This window comes from Microcaecilia unicolor, chromosome 6 (assembly GCF_901765095.1).
Source record: "Microcaecilia unicolor chromosome 6, aMicUni1.1, whole genome shotgun sequence".
Lineage (NCBI taxonomy): Eukaryota > Metazoa > Chordata > Amphibia > Gymnophiona > Siphonopidae > Microcaecilia > Microcaecilia unicolor.
In genome coordinates this window covers 242856769-242879354 of record NC_044036.1, presented here as the reverse complement: position 1 = coordinate 242879354, position 22586 = coordinate 242856769, and the positions used below count along the sequence as shown (strand labels likewise).

Below are 22586 nucleotides of genomic sequence, written 5' to 3'. Positions count from 1 at the left end.
TGGCTTCTGCATAGACTGAAGAACCAGATTAAGATTCCATTTGGGAAAAGATGATTGACTCCTCTCAAGAAATGAACCACATCAGAATGAGAGGCCAAGGAAGAATTGAGAATGCGACCTGGATAACAGGCAAAAGCTGCCACTTGCACTTATAGAGTATTGTAGGCTAGACCCTTTTTAAGGCCTTACTGTAAGAAGGATAAAATGTAGGGTAAAGAGGAATGAAATGGAGACAAAGCCCTTTCTGAGCACCATGCTTCAAAAAAACAGGCCAAATGAGAGCATAAGCAGAGGAAGTAGAACTTCCTTGCATGAATTACTGTTGCAATAACCTGTTCAGAATATCCTATTTTCCTTAATTCTGACCTCTCAAGAGCCAGCCTGTAAGATGGATCCTCCATCTAGATGGGACCCTGAATGAGCAGACCTGGACAAACCGGAAGACAGAACCAGGTCCCTGTAGTACAGCCTCCTAAGCTAATCTGGCGCAATCAGACTCACCTGACCTCGATGGAAATGGATTCTGTGGAGAACTCCATCACTGACCACTGGGGAAAAACATAATGAAGAGCAGACCCTGGCCAGGGTTGTAGGAGAGCATCCAGGCCCTCTGAATCACACTTTCTTCTTCTGCTGAAAAATCTGGGAAGTTTGGTGTTGTGGTGAGATGCCATGAGGTCTATTTCCGAAGTGCCCCACTTCTGAGTAACCAACCGAAAGGCCTCCGGCGAAAGTTTCCATTCCCCTAGGTCTAAGGAATTCCTGCTGAGGTAGTCCACCTGTACATTCAGTGTTCACACTAAGTGTGCTGCTGAAATCTGTTGCAGGTGACATTCCACCCAGAGAAAGATGATGAGCCTCTGTTGCTAGAGGAACACTGCAAGAGCTGCCTTGCCTGTTTATGTAAGCCACTGCTATCATGTTGTCTGAGAGGATGCGGACTGGTTTGCCCTACAGGAGGAAATGAAATGCTAGAAGTCTTTCGAACTGCTCTGAGTTCCAACCGATTGATTGGCCATAGTGATTCTCTCCTGTTCCATAGGCCTTAGCCATTATGGTGAAGGCAGTGGGCACCCTAACCGGTTAAACTGGCATTGGTTACCACCATAGTCCAAAAGCGGTAGGCCAGAGATGTGCCCCAGAGAAGATTGCTTGTTTGAAGCCACAACGATATGCTGTTTTTCAGTTGACGAGTCCACAGGAGATGAAGACTGTAATCCTGCAATACCAGTGATCAACAGCCCAAGAGAGACTGCTGAAATGGACGCACATGAGCCCTGGTGCACAACACTACATCCAAAGTCACTGCCATAGAACCCAACAGCTGCGCATAATCCCATATACGAGGACTCAGGGTTTCAAGCAAAAGGCAAATCTGTGTCTGAAGTTTGACTCCTCTTTGATCCGGTAAAAATATTTTGCCTTGGATAGTTTCAAAACAAACCCCCAGATATTCCAGAGTTTGAGTGGGCTGATTCTTGGGAAGATTGATCACCCAACCTAACGACTGCAAGAGAGAAATCACTCTGGTGGTAACCTGACAACTGTCCTGATCTGAAGTAGCTCTGATCAGACAGTTGTCCAGATAAGGATGTACACTGATAGCTTCTGTCCTCAGAAATGCTACCACTACTACCATGACCTTGGAATAGGTCCTGGGAGCTGTAGGTAGACTGAAGGGCATTGCTTGAAAGTGAAAGTGCTGCCGCAAAATTGCAAACTGAAGGAATCTGATATGATGGCCAAATGGGCATATGGAAGTAGGCCTCTGAGTTCCAGAGCTGTGAGAAGTTCCCCCAGCTGAACTTCCGCCACGACGGAGCACAAGATTTCCATGCAAAAATGCTTGACTCGACTTGTTGACCTTTTTTAGGTCTAGCACCGAGCGGTGGGACCCTCCTTTCTTTGGCACTACAAAATAAATGGAATAGTAACCCTGATACTGCTCGTGTCGGGGAACTGGAATTACTGCTCCTAACTCCTTTAGGGAGTGCAGAGTAGATTGAACCGCCATCCATTTGCCTCCAGAGCTGCACGGGGATTCCAATGGTAGAAAAGAACTCTAATTTGTAACAGTCTGATAATTTCTAGAACCCATTGGTCTGTAGTAACCTTGGTCCATTTCTTGTAAAAGCGGGATAGCAGCCCTCCGATCAGTTGTGATGAAGAGTGGACTGGAACCCCATCATTGAGAGGGCAAGCAGCAGACGAGAATCTGGAAGTCTGATAGAAAACCGCTTGTCAGGGCGAAAGGACTGTTTTGGTCGATACCTGGATTTTTGAAGTGCAGAAGAACCTGACAGGACGATACCGATTGGTATCCTTAAGCCAAAGGAGAGCCTGATTGAATCTAAAACATACTCTAGGCTTGTCTTCTGCCAAACACCGAGTCTTGAGAGTCATCCAGATCTTTGACCAATTTCTGCAGATCTTCTCCGAACAGAACTTTCCCTCTGACAGGAAGCTTTGTGAGACACTGTTTAGAGGCAGAATTGGCAGCCCAGTGAGGCAGCCATAATAAATGCTGAGCTGCAACCGCTAATGGCATTTGCTCGGCAGATGTTCCAATAAGGTCATATAACGAATCCGCCAGATAAGCTAGACCTGTCTCCATGTTGGGGCATTCCAAGGTTACAGGAGAATCAGAATCTGCCAACGTTTCTGCTGCTTGCTGAATCCAGTTAAGGCAAGCCCTAGCTGCACAGGAACTGCAGATTGCCGACTGCAGAGAAAGTGCAGAAACCTCAAAAGAAAGTTTTAAGGACGATTCTAACTTTCTATCCCGCACATCTTTTAAAGCTACACCACCTTCCATAGATAAGGTGGTCTTTTTGGTTACTGCAGCCACCAAAGAATCTATCTTGGGCAATATTAATTAAGGCTGGAATCTGGAGTGGACCATTGAGCAGAAATTAATTGCTGTATGGCCTCATGCACTGAAAAAGACTTAGGTGGTTTCTTAGTGCTAGCCATCTTAACGTTAGAGGAAGTGTGAGCCTGAGACTCAAGAGCAGAAATGTTGAGAACTTCCAGATCCTTGAAGGAAGGTTTCCTTATAGAGGACCCAAACTGCTGTAGGATCATCAGCTTCATTATTTAAAACTAGTAAAAAAAGCCCCGTTTCTGATGCAAGTGAAACGGGGGCTAGCAAGGTTTTCTTCTGTGTGCATGTGGGAGTGTGTGTGTCCCTGCCCTCTGGCCTCTCTCTCCTCCCCCCTCTGAGTCCTTCACTGTTACAGAGCGAGCGATTTCAGTTCGTGCTTTGCTGTTTTCCTTCACTGACTGTTTGTGTTACAGAGAGGGCGGGGCAGACACTCATGGGGAAACCGGATATCTCTCCCCCTTCACACATCCGGCTGGAGGCTTCATAGAACGTTGGTGTTGCCTTTTATAGAGAGAGATTTCTCCTTCCTAAAGCCACTCTGGGATATGAGAATGAATGGGAGCTCCTAACATGCCTCCCTCAGAATGTGGGGGAGATGGAGGAGAAACAGATTCCACCTCAGAAAAAGCCTCTAAGCATCTCCTTTTGGCTGAGAAGCTTGCAGAGACTCAGTGATATCTGCTTGCTGCAATAAAGTAAAGTAATCACAGGCTCTGAATTCTGGTGAGAATGCTTGAGTAAATATTAGCAGGCCAAGACATGGTAGAAACATTAGTGACAAAAGTAGAAGGTAATGAAATAGCGGGAGTTTGCACTGGTCGAGAAGCTACTGTATCTGTAGGGGTTGAATTGCGCTGATTCAAAATGGCTGCATGAGACTGTGACAAAACCATGGTGGAAGGAGAGTGCTGAGGAGAATGCAGCTCGGAGTCTCCCATGCTGTAAGTAGATGGTTCCCCTATGAGAGAAACACTTTTGGTTGGATTTACCCCTGTACAACCCACCGGACATTGGCCTGATGCTGCTCTGTGCCTCCCATAGAAAGAGCAGCATTTTACAGCCTCTGCTGCAGGAAAGAGAGAGAAAGCAAAACCGCCACCACTGGGAGAAAAGAGAAAGCAAAACCACAAGTTCAATTGAGCAGCAATTAAAATTTAAAGTAACACTCATTCAACAGTAGAAAAATGAAGAACTGAGTCACTTCTCTGTAACAAGTTTGCTGACAGAAGTGTAGCCACAGCCCCCACCAATTTTAAGCTGCAGCAGCAGAAATTCTGCTTAAAATGCCACCTTTCCTCTGTTTTTTTTCTTCTGTGAGAAAGGTGAATGGGGAAACGGCTGGAGGGGAATGGGAAGGGAAGGGGACCTGGCATCACCAGGTGTACCCCCTAAAGCTGGCACCGCTTAGCCTAGGCATCTCCATGATCAACTGAACCAGGAGACCCAGAACAGGAGCTATGTTAAACAGGAGACCAGGAGCTTGTAAACAGTGGCATAGCTACATGGCATAGCTACGTGGGCCCAGGGGTCACTAGATATGGCCCTGGACCCCCCTGCTGACGACCCTCTCGACCCCCCTACCGCCACCAACCCGCCGTCACCTGCCTTTGCTGGCGGGGGACCCCAACCCCGCCAGCCGAGGTCCTCTTCTTCTCGAAAAAGGCTTCCTTCTGTTTCTGACGTCCTGAACGTACAACGTGCAGGACGTCAGAAACAGAAGGAAGCCTTTTGCGAGAAGAGGACCTCGGCTGGCGGGGGTTGGGTCCCCCGCCAGCAAAGGCAGGCGACGGCGGGTTGGCGGCGGGAGAGGGGGGGTCGAGAGGGTCGTCGGGGGGGGGGTAAAGTTGGCAGCGCCGGGGGGGGGGGGCTAAAATATGCCCCCTCACCTTGGCCTCTGGACCCCCCCTTCCGCCGAAGTCTGGCTATGCCCCTGCTTATAAGAGACTGTCCACCGTTTGCTACAAATAGAGATATACTAACTAACCAAGGAGCATCCCGTCCTATATCACAGAATTCAGTTCAGTGCTCTCTATCTCCACCTGCTGGTAGATGGTCAAAACCCACAAGTCTCTGGATTTATCTGCTGCTGATAAGCAAGTATCATTGCCAGCTTGGTTTCCTGAGACTGTAGTTGAACATGTCTCATACATGCATACTCTGTGTAGTAAGGATGAACACTCACTGTAATATCTGATTTCCCTCTGGGTCATTCCTCATTCGGTCTCGGAGACTGTGTAGTACCAGTGGACCTGTTGTCTCACCAAGAACTGCTATCATATCTATAATAAATAATAATAATATATAGATATGTACTGTAGTTTGTAAAAGTTCCAAATTGTATGATGTGCAGTATAGAAGTGTTTTTAAACATTAAAATCCTATAGGCAGAGGAAGCAGAGAGAATTAATCTTCAATAAATAAAGGACTTTTTTTTGTAGATGAAAATTCCAAAAGGGGTCACTATGCTAATAGACTACTTTGGTAAATTCAGGCTCAGTTCTGGATCAAAAACATACTATGAATGGCCTCTTTGTTGGGCGATTGACTCCAAAGCAAAAATACTACATAGATTAGTCTAATTGGCAGCCTCTTGTTCAATTATGCAAAGGCTGAACTGGGCAGCAGAACTGGAGAAGGCATTGATTTGCCTGAACTCTAAGGATGGGTCTGCATTCATAAAAAGCAGAGTATGCTGCAGAGCAAGAGTGCTCTGCATCAAGCAACCTCCCTGTATGACTCAGTACTAGAAACATGGGTGCTGTATACTCATCCAGGGGCGTATCTGAGGTTCGGCGGTAGGGGGGGGGCAGGGGCTAGAGTGAGGGGGCACATTATAACACCCCCCCCGGCCGCCGTCCCTCCCCCCCCCCCCCCCACCGCCGTTAACCCTCCCCCGCCTACCGCCAACCCTTCCCCGCCTACCACGGTCACCTACCCCCCGAGGTCCGCTGCTGCCGGTTTTTTAAAATATTACTTCAGCTGGCGGGGGACCCCAACCCCCGCCAGCCCAGCAGAGGTCTTTAACTTCTTCATCCTCGTGCTGTTACACCTGCAATGCATCCTTCCAGTTGGACGGAGTTTGACGTCGCAGCACGTTGACGTCCTGCACGTACAACGTGCTGTGACGTCAAACTCCGTCTAACTGGAAGGATGCATTGCAGGTTTAACAGCACGAGGATGAAGAAGTTAAAGACCTCTGCTGGGCTGGCGGGGGTTGGGGTCCCCCGCCAGCTGAAGTAATATTTTAAAAAACCGGCAGCAGCGGACCTCGGGGGTAGGTGACCGCGGTAGGCGGTAGGCGGGGGAGGGTTAACGGCGGTAGGGGGGGGTCCAGGGCGAAATCTGCGGGGGCCCAGGACCCTGTGGCCCCACACAGATACGCCCGTTTCTATAGCGCTACAAGGCATACGCAGCGCTGTACACCATACACAAAAAAGACAGTCCCTGCTCAAAGAGCTTACAATCTAGATAAGACAGGCAGACAGACAGGACAATTAAGGGTAAGGGAATAAAGAGGTGAGCTCTTCAGAGAGGGAATGCTTTTATTCTCCCACTTATTAATGAAGAGGTGTGGAAATTTTAGGAACATTTTTGGCTAAAGAGAAGGGTGGCCTCCTCAGGAGGGAAAGTTAGCAACACTGTGGCACCTACTACTACTACTACTATTTAGCATTTCTATAGCGCTGCAAGGCATACGCAGCGCTGCACAAACATAGAAGAAAGACAGTCCCTAAGCAGAAAAAAAGGAACTTACTGCAGTGCATTGGTCGAAATATCTGAATTACAACAGGGCAAATAGCAAGTGGCAACGCAATGATGGTGTGATAGCAAAGCTGGCTGCGAGTTGATTTAAGGAATATATGCAGAGCTCTGTGAGGTCTTTTCAAGCAGCTCTTGGGTGCTGCAAGTACAGCCATAGAAATTGTTATTGTTCTTTATCACCCACATGATTGGAAACTCAACCTCCTAAAAAAAATGCTTTCTTATCTCTAAATAAGGGAACCAAATTGAGGGACTTAATTTTTTTCCTCAGGACTGATTTATGGTTCAAAAACATTGCAATTTGGAACCAAAGAAATCCAAAAGCTAAAATGTAGTGAAAAATGCTGTGATAAAGCACCACGCTCCTGGATTGTGAGCAATGATATCTATAAAAATAAGTGAACAACTGCTGCTTACCATGTCTGTAAGGATCATACAAGGACATCAAGGCAGAGCCAACTGTCAGCAAAGCTTTCTGGAAAGCACTGGTGGGGATGTGGTGTGGATACAGGGACTGATAAGTTTCACCATCTTCTTCCACCATCTTGCTCTCCTCCATTTGGCTATATGCTCTTTCATGTATATCATGAGCAGAAGCTGCATTGGTTTGGTATAAACACTGGCTTTTACCTGTGAAAGGCAAGCATGATAAAGTCACGCAGGAGACCTGTGTACCACTTCTTCATAATTGGTACTCTGTGACTTGAAGAGGCTACCTAAATTCCCAGAACTAACAACAGGGACAGTATTCATAGTAACATAGTAGATGACGGCAGAAAAAGACCTGCACGGTCCATCCAGTCTGCCCAAGAAGATAAATTCATATGTGCTACTTTTTTTTTTATTTGTACTGTCCTTTTCAGTGCACAGACCGTATAAGTCTGGCCAGCCCTATCCCCGCCTCCCAACCACCAACCCCGCCTCCCAACCACCAGCTCTGGCACAGACCGTATAAGTCTGCCCAGCACTATCCCTGCCACCCACCACCGGCTCTGGCACAGACCGTATAAGTCTGCCCAGCACTATCCCCGCCACCCAACCACCAGCCCCGGCACAGACCGTATAAGTCTGCCCAGCACTAGTCCCGCCTCCCAACCACCAGCCCCAGCACAGACCGTATATGTCTGCCCACACTAGCCCCGCCTTCCAACCACCAGCTCTGCCACCCATTCTAGGCTAAGCTCCTGAGGATCCCTTTCTTCTGCACAGGATTCCTTTATGTTTATCCCACGCATGTTTGAATTCCGTTACTGTTTTCATCTCCACCACCTCCCGCGGGAGGGCATTCCAAGCATCCACCACCCTCTCCGTGAAAAAATACTTCCTGACATTCTTCTTAATATAGGGGAGATGGGGTTGCAATGGTGGTTAGAGGGATAGAGGATTGATAGCAATGATGGTTAGGGAAGGGGAAGGGAGATCTTCAAACTTTGCTCTTTCTCCAACATGTTCAGACATACAGTTCAGAAATCTGTGTGTATGAGGGGAGAGGGGTACACAGGGAACACATGATAGAGGGGGCCTAAGCCAAGGAAGTCTCACCAACTGTGCCAGATCATCACGAGACACCAGGTGGAATTGTAGGTAATTTTCCAGCTCCCTGATGTACCAAAACCTCTTTTTTTTTTTTTAACTTGTCTCTCATCTGACTGTCTTGACGATTATAAGCTCCAAGGGGAAGGGACTGTCTGTTACATGTCTCTGAACAGCCACTCCTACATCTGATATATATTATACAAGTAATAATAAAAGTACTTATTTGTATTTGATATCCCATGATTTACAATGCCTCAAGTAAATTAAGTCACTGTGCACTTCTGCCACCCATCAACCTCACAACAATTTGTAAAAAGGTTCTGTCGCATGGGTACATGGAAGATAAGTGCTGGAGGTAAAGAAACCTTTGAAAACTTTCTGACCTTTCCAATTAGTTTAGTTCATCCACATATTACCCTGCAGCAGTTTTCCAAAGTATTCATTTGCCTTTGTTTTCTCTCTGCAGTTCACATGTCTCTGTCTTGGTGGAGTTCAGGTATCCCAGGTTCACACGTTATCAGTTTTTCTAATTTTCCTTTTTTTCCCCCTCCATACCACTCACTTCCTCTTCCATCTGACCCCCTTACCTGCCTCAAAATGTTCCCTTTGCTATGAACGGAAAATATTTTCTTGCAATCCTTTTGAACCTCCCTCTTTTTGCCCTTTGGTTTCCCATTCTATGCAACATTTTCTATGGGAATATTCATTAATGAGATGGATAGATCAGCATTGTCTGCGCCAGGGGGTGAATTTTGGAGTTGGCACTGTTCTTGTAGTCACTAGTTCCAATCAGGGAATGGAACACTTTTACTTAAGGACAGCCCCATGGTTCTCCATCATCAGACTCTCTATATATTCCTTTTGCAGATTCTTAGGAAGTTGCCACTCTTTTTTAAGATCTACAAGTTGGCTTTTCCACTAAAGATACCATTCCAGGAAAGGTAATAAGGCTAGATAAAGTGAGCAATTCCAAAGTGATAACGTTCCAGTTTTTAGGTATTCGGTAACAAAAGGAAAGAACAAATATCTAACAGGTAGACTGTGTATGTCTGATCTTCTTTCAACAGACAAATACGCAAACAATTGTACTGAACGTGAGGTGGAACAGCTGGGGAAGTGGGTTAGTTGCATGGAATAGGCCGAGAGTCTTATGGGGAACTAGGATGTGCATGGAGGGTGTCTGGAGGATAGGCAAGAGAGTCTCTTAGATATTCCTCAGAGCCCTGCCCATCTTCCTTACACATACCCCAGAGCCCCTGTCTCCTCCAATGTTCCATCTCCTATCCACATTCGCCTGAGTTGACAGTCCTGGTTTCACTAAAGAACTCTATCCAACTCCTCCTTGTTGGCCAGGTTTAGCTAGTAACTCCCAAACAGTACCAACTAATCTCTTCCTTCTGTACCTCTCGTCTCCTCTTCCAGATGCAAAAGCCAGGGAAGGAATGCCAACCTACCACTGAAGTAACTCAGTTTCTCCTCCTCTAGTGTCACCATTCTATGGTCATGTGTACACTGCTAGGATTTCCTTCTCTTCCAGAGCTGCAAAAGTCAAAGCCAGGACTGATAGTATAGCCACCTGTGCCAAGGATTCTGGATTGGCTTTACTGCATACAGGGGACTTGTACTGCTGATTTTCCAATTACATTCCTTAACATAAACAATGCTACAGGTCCTGCACACACTGAGGTAAACCCAGGCCCTACTCAAACCTATGAGGCAATTCTGCAGACAGTGAGCAATCCTACCTTTGCAGCCACCCTTTCAAAGCAGCAGGATTTATTCCCACTCAAAATTGGCAATCTTATAGTATCTAACACAGTAAAACCTTCAAAACCAGTCTGCCTAAGCCTAAAGAGTTCTTTCAGTTTACAGGAAAATCAGGGCTCTTCCCAGCACAACTCTGCAAACATTCAGAAAGCAGCACACTGAGCTCCAAGGAATCTATGAACCTGAAGCGCTAACCTCAAATTCCAGGAGGCAGATTTCAGACCGTTTCTGGACGCAAAAGGTAAAAGACGGATAAAGCAGAATCCTCGGGATCCTCCCGGATTCAATTAAAAAAAAAAAACTTTACAGTTCATTTTTTCTTTGCCTAGTCGTTTAGATACAGACGTTTTACATATATCCACCAAAAAAAAAATGTTTTTAAAAGAAGACTGTTGATGTATTCAACACTGAAAATTATTCTCCCGGACCCTCGTATTTGCGTAGTAATCTTGTCCTCCTTAAAAGTTGCGAGGCCCCGTGCGACAGTAATGTTACGTCACAGGGGGCGTGACTTAGCGGGATCTAGTGTTCTCAATGTAATAAAAGTTTAGTGACAGAAGGAGCACTTCTTTGTTTTGACGGCCATCCTGCTTACAGTATGCAGCGATCACCAGCCATAACCCAGCGCTGGGTTCACTATTCTCCTCTTTCCGTGGCGAATCTTGAAGGAGGTTTAATAGACTGGACTGGAAGTGAGCCTATCTAGTCCACTGTAAGCAAGGAAGCCATTTGGTTAATCTTTGTTTTCACTGCCCCGCGCAGCCGTCATTGGTGTTCACTTAAAACACAGCAAGCAAACCTATGAGCTGCTGCATCCATGTTGTTCTTTATTTATTTGTTGCATTTGTATCCCACATTTTCCCACCTATTTGCAGGCTCAATGTGGCTTACATAATACTGTGATGGCGGACGCCAGTTCCGGTGTCTGAAATACAGAGCAGTAATTGCGTTACAGTTCATGAGTAACAAAGTGTCTTTAGGTAGTTGAGGAGGGAGAATTAAGTGTCCTGTTCTGGTACAGGTTTCGTTGTGTTGCGGGGTTCAGGTGTTTAGGTTGGATCGTTGTGGTAAGCCTTCTTGAACAGATTGGTCTTTAATGATTAGAATACAGTTAGGGCAGCATTTCCAAGGGGGGAAGTTTTAGCAGAGACACAATGTGGAGATCAAACTTCATTGTAGTTACTTTGAGTGTGTGTCTAAACAGGTGGACTGGCAGCATCATTAAAGAGGGAACCATTCCCTTTACCACCCAGGCTCTAGACACCATCATCTGCTTTGTCCAGCAGTGGTTCTGGCTTTCATATTGAAGTATTTTTGCCAATGTGACTCCCGCTTCAACAACAGTGAAAAGCACTGCTCTAGAGTCATAGAAACTTCTTTAAAAGACCATGAATAATAAAAGTATTCTGCTGCAATAGTCACAGATTATCAATGACATGCTTTATACTAGAATATGCATACTTTTGTATATTTATTGTTTGTCCATCTGTAACAAGTCTAACACTGTTTTTGTTGGATAGGCAGTGCCTTACAAGGTGGAGGAGAAAAGACATAATTGAATATCAGTAAAACAACTTCAAAAATTATTGTAGCTAGTAGAAACAGCAATTATAAATTCTGTAGTTTGTGCTCATTTTTCAGGATAAATTTTATATCACTAACAGTAGCTCCGCAAGCTCATTTTTCAGTTCTATCAGTACTCTAGGATGAATACCAGGAGATTTGCTAATCTTCAGTTTGCTGAACTGCCCCATTACATCCTCCAGGTTTACCGTGAAGTCAGTTTCTCCGACTCGTCAGCTTGAAATACCATTTCCGACACCGGTATCCCACCCAAATCTTCCTCGGTGAAGACCGAAGCAAAGAATTTTTCAATCTGTCCGCTACGTTTTTATCTTTCTTGATCGCCCCTTTTACCCCTTGGCCATCCAGCGGCCCAACCGATTATTTTGCCGGCTTCCTGCTTTTAATATACCGAAAAAAAATTTACTATGTTTTTTTGCCTCTAATGCTATCTTTTTTTCGTAATCCCTCTTGGCCTTCTTTATCTGCGCCTTGCATTTGCTTTGACACTCCTTATGCCGCTTCTTGTTATTTTCAGACGGTTCCTTCTTCCATTTACTGAAGGGGTTTATTTTAGCCCTAATAGCTTCCTTTACCTCACTTTTCAACCATGCCGGCTGTCTTTTGGACTTCCGTCTTTCTTTTCTAATTCGCGGAATATGTTTGGCCTGGGCCTCCAGGATGGTATTTTTGAACAGCGTCCATGCCTGTTGTACAGTTTTTACCCTCTCAGTTGCCCCCCTAAGTTTTTTTTAACCGTTCTTCTCATTTTATCATAGTCTCCTTTTTTAAAGTTAAACGTTAATGTATTTGACTTCCTGTGTATAGTTACTTCAAGGTTGAAATCAAAACCGATCATATTATGATCACTGTTATCAAGCGGTCCCAGTACCATAACATCCCTCACCAGATCATGCGCTCCACTAAGGACCAAGTCTAGAATTTTTCCTTCTCTCGTCGGCTCCTGCACCAGCTGCTCCATAAGGCTGTCCTTGATTTCATCAAGGAATTGTACCTCTCTAGCGTGTCCCGATGTTACATTTACCCAGTCTATATTAGGATAATTGAAGTCACACATTTTTATCACATTGCCCATTTTGTTTGCGTCTCTGATTTCTTTTATCATTTCTGCATCTACCTGCTCATCCTGGTGAGGTGGACGGTAGTACACTCCTATCACTGTCCTTTTCCCTTTTATACATGGAATTTCAACCCACAATGATTCAAAGGTGTGATTTGTGTCCTGCTGAATTTGTAATCTATCTGAGTCAAGGCTCTCGTTAATATACAATGCTACCCCTCCACCTGTCCGGTCCACCCTATCACTACGATATACTTTGTACCCCGGTATGACAGTGTCCCACTGGTTAACCTCCTTCCACCAGATCTCAGTAATGCCTATTATATCCAATTTTTCATTTAGAGCAATATATTCCAACTCTCCCATCTTATTTCTTAGACTCCTAGCATTTGCATATAGACATTTCAGAGTATGTTTGTTGTTCCTATTTGCATGATGCTTAGTACTTGATACTATTGATTTGCCATCTTTTGTCTGATCTTTAGTTGTATTTAAGGGCACCTGGCCTACCAAGGTCTGTTGTGCAACCTCACTATCCAGAAACCCTATCTTCCCTGTTTGTGAGGTATCCTTACAAGATACCTTATCCCGAACCATGTGCTTTTGAGCAACTGTCGGCCTTCCCCCCATTTCTAGTTTAAAAGCTGCTCTATCTCCTTTTTAAATGCCGATGCCAGCAGCCTGGTCCCACCCTGGTTAAGGTGGAGCCCATCCTATCGGAATAGGCTCCCCCTTCCTCAGAATGTTGCCCAGTTCCTAACAAATCTAAAACCCTCCTCCCTGCACCATCGTCTCATCCATGCATTGAGACTCCGGAGCTCTGTCTCTTTAGCCCTGCACGTGGAACAGGTAGCATTTCAGAAAATGCTACCCTAGAGGATCTGGATTTGAGCTTTCTACCTAAGAGCCTAAATTTGGCTTCCAGAACCTCTCTCCCACATTTTCCTATGTCATTGGTACCCACATGTATCAAGACAGTCGACTCCTCCCCAGCACTATCTAAAATTCTATCTAGGTGACGCGTGAGGTCCGCCACCTTCGCACCAGGCAGGCACGTCACCAGGCGATCCTCACGTCCACCAGCCACTCAGCTATCTATATGCCTAATGATTGAATCACCAACTACAACGGCTGTCCTAACCTTTCCCTCCTGGGCAGCACTTGGAGACATATCCTCGGTGCGAGAGGATAGTACATCCCCTGGTGGGCAGGTCCTGGCTACAGGAGTACTTCCTACTTCACCAGGGTGATGCTCTCCTTCTAGGAGACCTCCCTCCTCCAAGGTAGCAGAAGGGCTACCAGACTGGAGGTGGGACTTTTCTACAACATCCCTGTAGATCTCCTCTATGTACCTCTCTGTCTCCCTCAGCTCCACCAAGTCTGCTACTCTAGCCTCAAGAGAACGGACATGTTCTCTAAGAGCTAGGAGCTCTTTGCATCGGGCACACACATATGACATCTCACTAACCGGGAGATAATCATACATGTGACACTCAATGCAAAAGACTGGATAGCACCCCTCTTGCTGCTGGACTGCTGACTCCATCTTAGTGTTTTTGAGGTTTTCAATAATTTAAAACTTGCTATAGTACTAAGGATATTAGCCTAATATAAAAGTGTCTTTTAGTTTATATAGTATATTGTATGATTTTTTTTAGTGTTTCCTTCTTAGATGGCAATGAAATGTATTTAAAACTCTGTAAGAGCACTCCTTCCTTGTTACTCTAATTACAATAACTGACTATAAATGAAGAGTTGTCCTAGGGGTGGGAAGACTAAACTAGATCCTGCAGTGCCTGTTAGATGCTATCTGTTAATGCTGTGGTACAAAGCTTTTAAAACTAAGTGGAAAAGACTATGGAGATTAGTTGTTAAAATTTGCTTTTTATATTTTTTATTTTGCCTAACACTAACCTACAATTCCTCCTTTAAACCCCAATCTTTAAGTTCCCAAAGCACAAAGCAAAGTAGCGTTCACTTACCAGAGAAATGTCCTCTTCTCTCAGAACTTCTCAGAAAGAAAGTTTAGTGGGACCTTTCCTCTTTATATAGGGCGTCCCTGACGAGCACTTGGACGACTTTACTTGGTCCTTTTTTTGTTACGACCAAGCCATGAAAAGGTGCCCGAACTGACCAGATGACCACCGGAGGGAATCGGGGATGACCTCCCCTTACTCCCACAGTGGTCACCAACCCCCTCCCACCCTCAAAAAAAACCTTCTAAAAATATTTTTGCCAGCTTCTATGTCAGCCTCAAATGTCATACCTAGCTCCATGACAGCAGTATGCAGGTCACTGGAGCAGTTTTAGTGGGTGCAGTGCACTTCAGGCAGGCGTACCCAGGCCCATCCCCCCCTACCTGTTACACTTGTGGTGGTAAATGTGAGCCCTTCAAAACCCACCAGAAACCCCCTTCACCCATAAGGGCTATGGTAGTGGTGTACAGTTGTGGGGAGTGGGTTTTGGTTGGGGTTGGGAGGCTCAGCACACAAAGTAAGGGAGCTATGTTCCTGGGAGCAATTTCTGAAGTCCACTGCAGTGCCCCCTAGGGTGCCCGGTTGGTGTCCTGGCATGTCAGGGGGACCAGTGCACTATGAATGCTGGCTCCTCCCACGACCAAAGGGCTTGCATTTGGTTGTTTCTGAGATGGGCATCCTTAGTTTCCATTATTGCCGAAAATCAGAAATGGCCAAGTCTAAGGACGACCATCTCTAGGGACAACCTAAATGTTAAGATTTGGGCGTCCCCAACCGTATTATCGAAACGAAAGATGGATGCCCATCTTGTTTTGATAATATGGGTGTATTCGGCTCTTCTGATCAAAAATACACCAGGATCCTGGAGTATTCTTCCCATCTGATCGAAAATACACAAGAATCCTGGTGTATTCGGCCCTTCTGATCAAAAATGCACCAGGATCCTGGTGTATGCAGTCCTTCTGTTCAAACATGCACCAGGAACCTGGTGTATGCAGCCCTTCTGATGAGAAACAGAGCTGAATTGAGGTGTATGCTGCCCCTCAGACAATGAATACAGCTAGATCTAGGTATAAGCAGCCCTTCAGAAAGTTTTGGACATATGTAAAGAGAGTTTCTGCTGTGTGAAGCTTAGCGGAGATTGGGTGGCAGAACCGGTGGGGGAAGACAGGGCTGGTGGTTGGGAGGTGGGGCTAGTGCTGGGCAGACTTCTACAGTCTGTGCCCTGAAAATGGCAGATACAAATCAAGGTCAGGTAACACAAAAAAGTAACACATATGAGTTTATCTTGTTGGGCAGACTGGATGGACCGTGCAGGTCTTTCTCTGCCGTCATCTACTATGTTACTATCCTGCTTATAATCGAATGAGAAAAACGCCCAAGTTCCGACCTAAATCGGGAGATGGACGTTTATCTCACAAAAACGAATAAAGCGGTATAATCGAAAGCCGATTTTTGGACGTTTTCAACTGCAATCCGTCGCGGATGCGGACAAAGTTGATAGGGGCGTGTCAGAGGTGTGGCGAAGGCGGAACTGGGGCGTGGTTATCTGCCGAACAGAGATGGGCGCATTTCACCGATAATGGGAAAAAAGTATGCGTTTTTAGCTAGAATTTAGGACACTTTTCCTGGACCCTGTTTTTTCACGAATAAGGCCCCAAAAAGTGCCCTAAATGACCAGATGACCACTGGAGGGAATCGGGGATGACCTCCCCTGACTCCCCCAGTGGTCACTAACCCCCTCCCACCACAAAAAATGAAGTTTCTCAACTTTTTATTTTCACCCTCAAATGTCATACCCAGCTCCCTGACAGCAGTATGCAGGTCACTGAAGAAGTTGTTAGGGGGTGCAGTGGACTTCAGGCAGGTGGACCCAGGCCCATCCCCCCTACCTGTTACAATTGTGCTGCTTAATGCTTATTAGTCGTCCAACCCCCCCAAACCCACTGTACCCACATGTAGGTGCCCCCCTTCACCTCTTAGGGCTATAGTAATGGTGTAGACTTGTGGGCAGTGGGTTTTGAGGGGAATTTGGGGGGGCTCAACACACAAGGGAAGGGTGCTATGCACCTGGGAGCTCTTTTACCTTTTTTTTTGTTTTTGTAAAAGTGCCCCCTAGGGTGCCCGGTTGGTGTCCTGGCATGTGAGGGGGACCAGTGCACTACGAATCCTGGCCCCTCCCACGAACAAATGCCTTGGATTTATTCGTTTTTGAGCTGGGCGCTTCCATTATCGTTCAATTATGCCCCTCTATGTCTAGCAGGTACAATAATTTTTAATGCTGTTTTGATTAAAACTTTGTTATATGCTCCCAGGGAAAGCTTTAAAATAAATTACAATTTCTGTCAAATTAAAAAAAAATCTCACACCTAGGCATTAAAACTTTTGCAAGTATTTTTATAGAGAACTATGTTTATTGTTATCAGAAGAAAAAAGCAGGCATCTAGCGCTCCGATGAAAACCATAATATAGCACTGGAAATAACAAAGCAGTTTCTGGAGTACTGACAAATATATTTTGGAAAATAACCCCCCCCCCCCCGTCCCTTCACAGACCCTTGAAATTCCACCAGCCCCCACAACTCCTCTTACCGTGTTTCCACGAAAAAACAGACATCTTCCGAAAATAAGACCTAGTAGCGATTTAGCTACATTTGTAAATATAAGGCCTCCCCCCGAAAATAAGACCTAGCAAACTTTTTTTTTGCAGCAGGGCAGCCAAGAGCCGGACAAGACCGCCCCCACCCCCCCACCCAAGGTCGCCGGGCACCCCCTCCACCCGCCCTCCGTCACTCCGGAACTAACCTTAAACTCCTTTCACCTTCGCAACGCAAGTTCCCAGCAGCAGGGCAGACCTCTCCTTCCTTCCATGCCCCGCCCTCGCCTGACGTTACGGTACGTCAGGCGAGGGCAGGGCATGGAAGGAAGGAGAGGTCTGCCCTGCTGCTGCTTGCTGCTGGGAACTTGCGTTGCGAAGGTGAAAGGAGTTTAAGGTTAGTTCCGGAGCGACGGAGGGCGGGTGGAGGGGGGGGCCCGGCGACCACGATCCCAGAAAAATAAGACATCCCCCCCCCCCCCAAAATAAGACCTAGCGCATTTTGGGGAGGATAAATTAATATAAGACAGTGTCTTATATTCGGGGAAACACGGTAGATCTTCTCCCCCTCCCCACCCCCTAACAAGAGAGAAAGCAAATCTACTTTGCTATTCTTTTTGACAAACGGAGATGGCTGCTGCAGGGGGACCGGCTTCAACTTTATGGTCATACCGTCTCCTGTGGACCAGATAAGCTCATCCCATGTCCCCTCATTTAACCTCAACTCTTATCTCTGTGTTCAGTTTTGGCACAGTATAAGTCATCACAAGAAAAAAAACATAAGAAAACCAATGGACTGCCCTTCTAGCCCATGTAGTTATGTTTAAACAAAAGAGATCTGCATGAAACAAAATATTTATTTTTATTTGGACTTTTTATTTGGAGTGGAGGAGTGGCCTAGTGGTTAGGGTGGTGGACTTTGGTCCTGGGGAACTGAGTTCGATTACCACTTCAGGCACAGGCAGCTCCTTGTGACTCTGGGCAAGTCACTTAACCCTCCATTGCCCCATGTAAGCTGCATTGGGCCTGCCATGAGTGGGAAAGCGTGGGGTATAAATGTAACAAACAAACAAACAAAAAAAAACCACTTGTCCCTGAAACATATCCAAAACAGAATAATCCATTTGTATGTCTAAAATGTTAACTTCTACAACACAGATGAATGAATATGTGATTGATTCCATGTGCCCCAATGAAAGGACGGTTTAATTCTACTTCCATTTAATTTCAATATATTCCATGGCCTTTATAAACACCAGGCTTCCCAAAGCAGATTACTACAACAGTTAAGATGAACCTATCAGGAAACAGGATATTCTCATCGAAATCTGGCGATCTGAATTGTATAGAAGCACAGTGAAGAAAAATGAGCACAAACTACAGAATTTATAATTGCTGTTTCTACTAGCTACAATAATTTTTGAAGTTCTTTTAGTGATATTCAGTTATATCTTTTCTCCTGCACCTTATAAGGCACTGCCTATCCAACAAAAACAATGTTAGACTTGTTACATATGGACCAACAATAAAGAACCACAACTGAATGCAGCAGCTCACAGGTTTGCTTGCTGTGTTTGAGTGAACGGCAATGACGGCTACGCGGGAGAGTGGAAACAGAGATTAATCAAATGTCTTCCTTACTTACAGTGGACTTGATAGGCTCACTTCCACTCCACACTATTAAAACGCCTTGGTTTAACCTCCTTGAAGATTCGCCACGAAAACAGGGGAATAGAGAAGCGCAGCGCTGGGTTATTATGGCTGGTGATCGCTGCATATTGTAAGCCGCGGCGGCTGTCAAAACAAAGACGCGATCCAGTCTTAGTACATAGATCCGGAAGATCATCCCGGGGATCCCACAGATCTGGCTTTTACACCGTCCCGTTTCTGGATTTATCCAAACGCACTATAAGGTTCTTCTGCACGAATTCAGTGAGCCGAACCACTCCTTTCTCTGATGTGCAGGCAGGCGGAAGCAGCTACTCGCCTGTGGCTGAAGCGACCTCCAACGCCCCCCATCCTCTCATCCACAGCGAGCAGAGAGGAGCCCTCCTTAGCAGCGAGAACCCCATGGCTGCCCTCTAAATTCCCAGAAACAGTCCACCAATCGATACACGGCTAAGAAGACTCTTCACTACTACAGATGCAAGCCACGATGCGCTCAGTCCTCGCCTTTTCCTCAAAAGGAGGGGAATTGCTGCCGTACGGTACAACCGACCAAGGAGGTTAGATTGAGAGCAGGAAATGGTAGACTAATGTTATATGGGTTGAAGCCAGTAGGCGTAGCTTGCTGGCAGTAGGCGGAGCACAAGTACACCCAAAACAATAGCAAACGCTAGTAAAAGCAATAGTAAAGATTACTATAAATAATGGACTGCCTATGGGTGGTCCATCTGTAAAAAGTCAAAAGCTGTTCCAGTTGGATAGGCAGTGCCTTAAAAGGTGGAGGACAAAAGATTTTTTTAATTTATTTGACAGCTTTTTAATTTATATCAAATGTAGATATAAATATCATGAAATCAAAACTGAATATCACTAAAACAGCTTCAAAAATTATTGTAGCTGGTGGAAACAGTACTAATAAAGGCTGTATTTTGTGCTTATTTTTCTATACTGTTCTATACAATAAATACATGGCCAAATTTCAGTGAGTATAACCGGATATCCTGTTTACTGATGAGACCATCTTAACTGTTGTAATCTGCCTTGGGAAGCCTGGTGTTATAAAGATTGGAAATAAAATACTCTAATTGGGGCATATGGAATCACATGTTCACCTTATCTCTTTTGTACAAATGGATTATTCTATTTTGAACATGTTTCAGGGACAAGTCAAAATAATAAAAATAAATATTTTCTTTCATGCAGATCTCTCATTTGTTCAAACATAACTAAATGGGCTATAAACCTCTAATGCAGTCCATTGGTGTTCTTATATTTTGTCCTTGTGATGACTTATACTGTGCCAAAACTGGAAATACTGTGAGACAGAATAATAGAATTCAGTAACATCCAAAATGTATTAACATTATAATTGTGTTCACATTTGGGTAAAAACTGCGAAAATGCTGTTGAAAACTGACTTGAAGAAGAAATAAATATATATCACAGAACTTGAAAATGTTGGTACATTTAGACTGACTCTGGACTTCTGCATGAAGATAGCTCTGCTCTCATTATTTAATATCTTTTTTTAATAATAGTAATAAACAATATTAAGTGCATTTTTATAATACATCACTGCAGTCCACAAAACAAAAGGATCAAGTTCCCACAAACCATCTTTCTCTTTTGATCTAGGCACAGGAAAAAAAAAGATTTTAAATGCTTCCAGGTTTCAACCTAATTCATGTTTAATGTGGGATATAACTGCCATAAATAAGTAAATAAATAGATAGAAACTCTGAATGTTGAAGCACCTGATTCTGATAACATGATGTCTATTTTAATGGCCCTTTACCAGGAGAAAAAAAATCTCTGCACAAATATAACACATGCTAAAGTGTCCCTATAACCAGCCTCTCCAAATGACACTCTGATTACGATTTGTAACAAATTACTACTTTACCTATGAAACGTTATTCCATTTTTATACTTCCTCTGTGTACATCCGTATGATGCACAAGCTGGCATGTTTGAAAATATTAGTGAGATTAAATAAAAATGCTACCAACAATAAAGAACAACAACGCGGATGCAGAAGCTCATAGGTTTGTTTGCTTTGTTTTGGCTGTATGCAGAACGATGGTTGCACGGGGAAGGGGAAACAGACTAACTTAAGTGGCTTCAACTTTTTGACATCATGCCATCTCCTGTTCTTGAATAAACCTCCTTGGAACCAGCAATCAGGATTCCACACTTCCAGTGAATCGGACAAGTCACAAATAAAAGTTGCTTACCTGTTGAATGATAGCACGATGATGTGACCAACCCGGTCTTCTGCAAAGGTCTGCAAATTTCAAGAATGTACGCATGTCCCTTCTTTCCCGCTCTATATGAATACGTTATCTACTGTAATACCATGCCCCCTTGTCAGTTAAATGAAAAAGCAAATCAAATAAAAATATCACATAAAAACAACAACTGACGGTAGGGTGGGAGGGTCTGTGTGGCTAGCAGATCTTCTATCCATGGAGAACAATTGTTACAGGTAAGCAACTTTTATTTCTCCATGGACTAGAAGGTCTGATAGCCACACAGTTGAAGACTCCCAAGCTGAAGAAAAAAATACAAGTAACAAACAACAATAAAAATTATAATATATATATAAACAGTACCTAAAATTTGTTACCTGTGTCTGGAGGAGAAGGCAAACAGTTGTTGGTCTAATTACAATAATCCAGGACTGCATTCCCAAAACTGGTATCAGCACGAGCAGCAGTATCCAGACAATAGTGTTTTGTGAACGTATCAATAGGTGTCCAAGTCGCTGCTTGGCAAATATCCATAAAAGAGGCTTTATGCAGATGAGCAGCTATTGCAACCATAGTCCTAAGTCTATGGGCTGTCACTCGTGGAGGAGACTGTTCAACTGGAATAGTCTGATCCATATAACAAAAATGAATACATTTAGCAATCCACTGAGAAACTGTTCCTTTGGTGATTGGTTAAGGATTCTTTGTATTTAAAGAGAGAAACAACTGAGAAGGACGAGTGGCCATTTGAGTATGGTGACTATAAATGGAAAGTGCTCTGACATAATCCCTGTGGAGAGTTGTGCCATGAAGATTGATGAGGTGGTGGGTAAAATACTGGTAATAACATTGACTGATTGAGATGGAATGGTGAGACTACCTTCGGTAAAAACTTTGGAAGAGGTCTTAGAATGGCCTTGTCATGGAAAGGTTGCGTATATGGAGGATAATAAACTAATGGTCTGTGCCCTGAAAATGGCAAGGACAAATCAAGATCAGGTATACATATAAAGTAGCTAATACAATGAGTTTTTCTTGTTGGGCAGACTAGATGGACCATACAGGTCTTTATCTGCCGTCATCTACTATGTTACTATGTAATGATTGTAGTTCTCCAAACCGTCTGGCCGAGGTTATTATAACAAGAAATATTGTTTTCTTGTTTTCAAATCAGTATATCATAATGGTTCAAAGGGAGGACTCATCAATTCTGAAAGGACCAAATTAAGATCCCAGGCGACTGGCGGTGACTGAACAGAAGGATGTAAATTGTACAGGCCTTTCATAAAGTGTCTTACAGTGGGGTGACAAAAGGAGAATTATCATCCACCACATCATGAAACACAGAAAGTGCTGTCAGATGAACCTTTACTGATGATGAGGCCAACCCTATGCTTGATAAATGTAATAAATATTCTAAAACTACAGTAGGACCCAAAGCAATAGGATTCACCTTTGGGCTTAAAAAGCCAATACCAGGTGCATATAAGATAAAGAATTAAAACAAT

The 22586-nt window shown here is 44.5% G+C and overlaps 1 protein-coding gene across 4 annotated transcripts in view; it reads right to left on the bottom strand.

Moving 5' to 3' along the window:
• The window catches only part of COQ4 (coenzyme Q4), a 66986-nt gene extending 47597 nt beyond the window's left edge, over positions 1-19389 (bottom strand). The window contains exons 1-3 of one of the 4 annotated variants that reach the window (XM_030206974.1): positions 19152-19389; positions 7064-7276; positions 5067-5163 (exon numbers count right to left, since the gene is read on the bottom strand). In XM_030206974.1, the coding sequence (XP_030062834.1) occupies positions 5067-5163; positions 7064-7276; positions 19152-19236 (395 nt within the window). In that variant the 5' untranslated portion in view covers positions 19237-19389. Of the gene's footprint in view, positions 1-5066; positions 5164-7063; positions 7277-10144; positions 10614-18809; positions 19123-19151 lie in introns of those variants that run through there. The other 3 variants (XM_030206973.1, XM_030206976.1, XM_030206975.1) reach the window with 3 other exon arrangements.
• Between the last annotated feature and the right edge of the window lie 3197 nt (positions 19390-22586).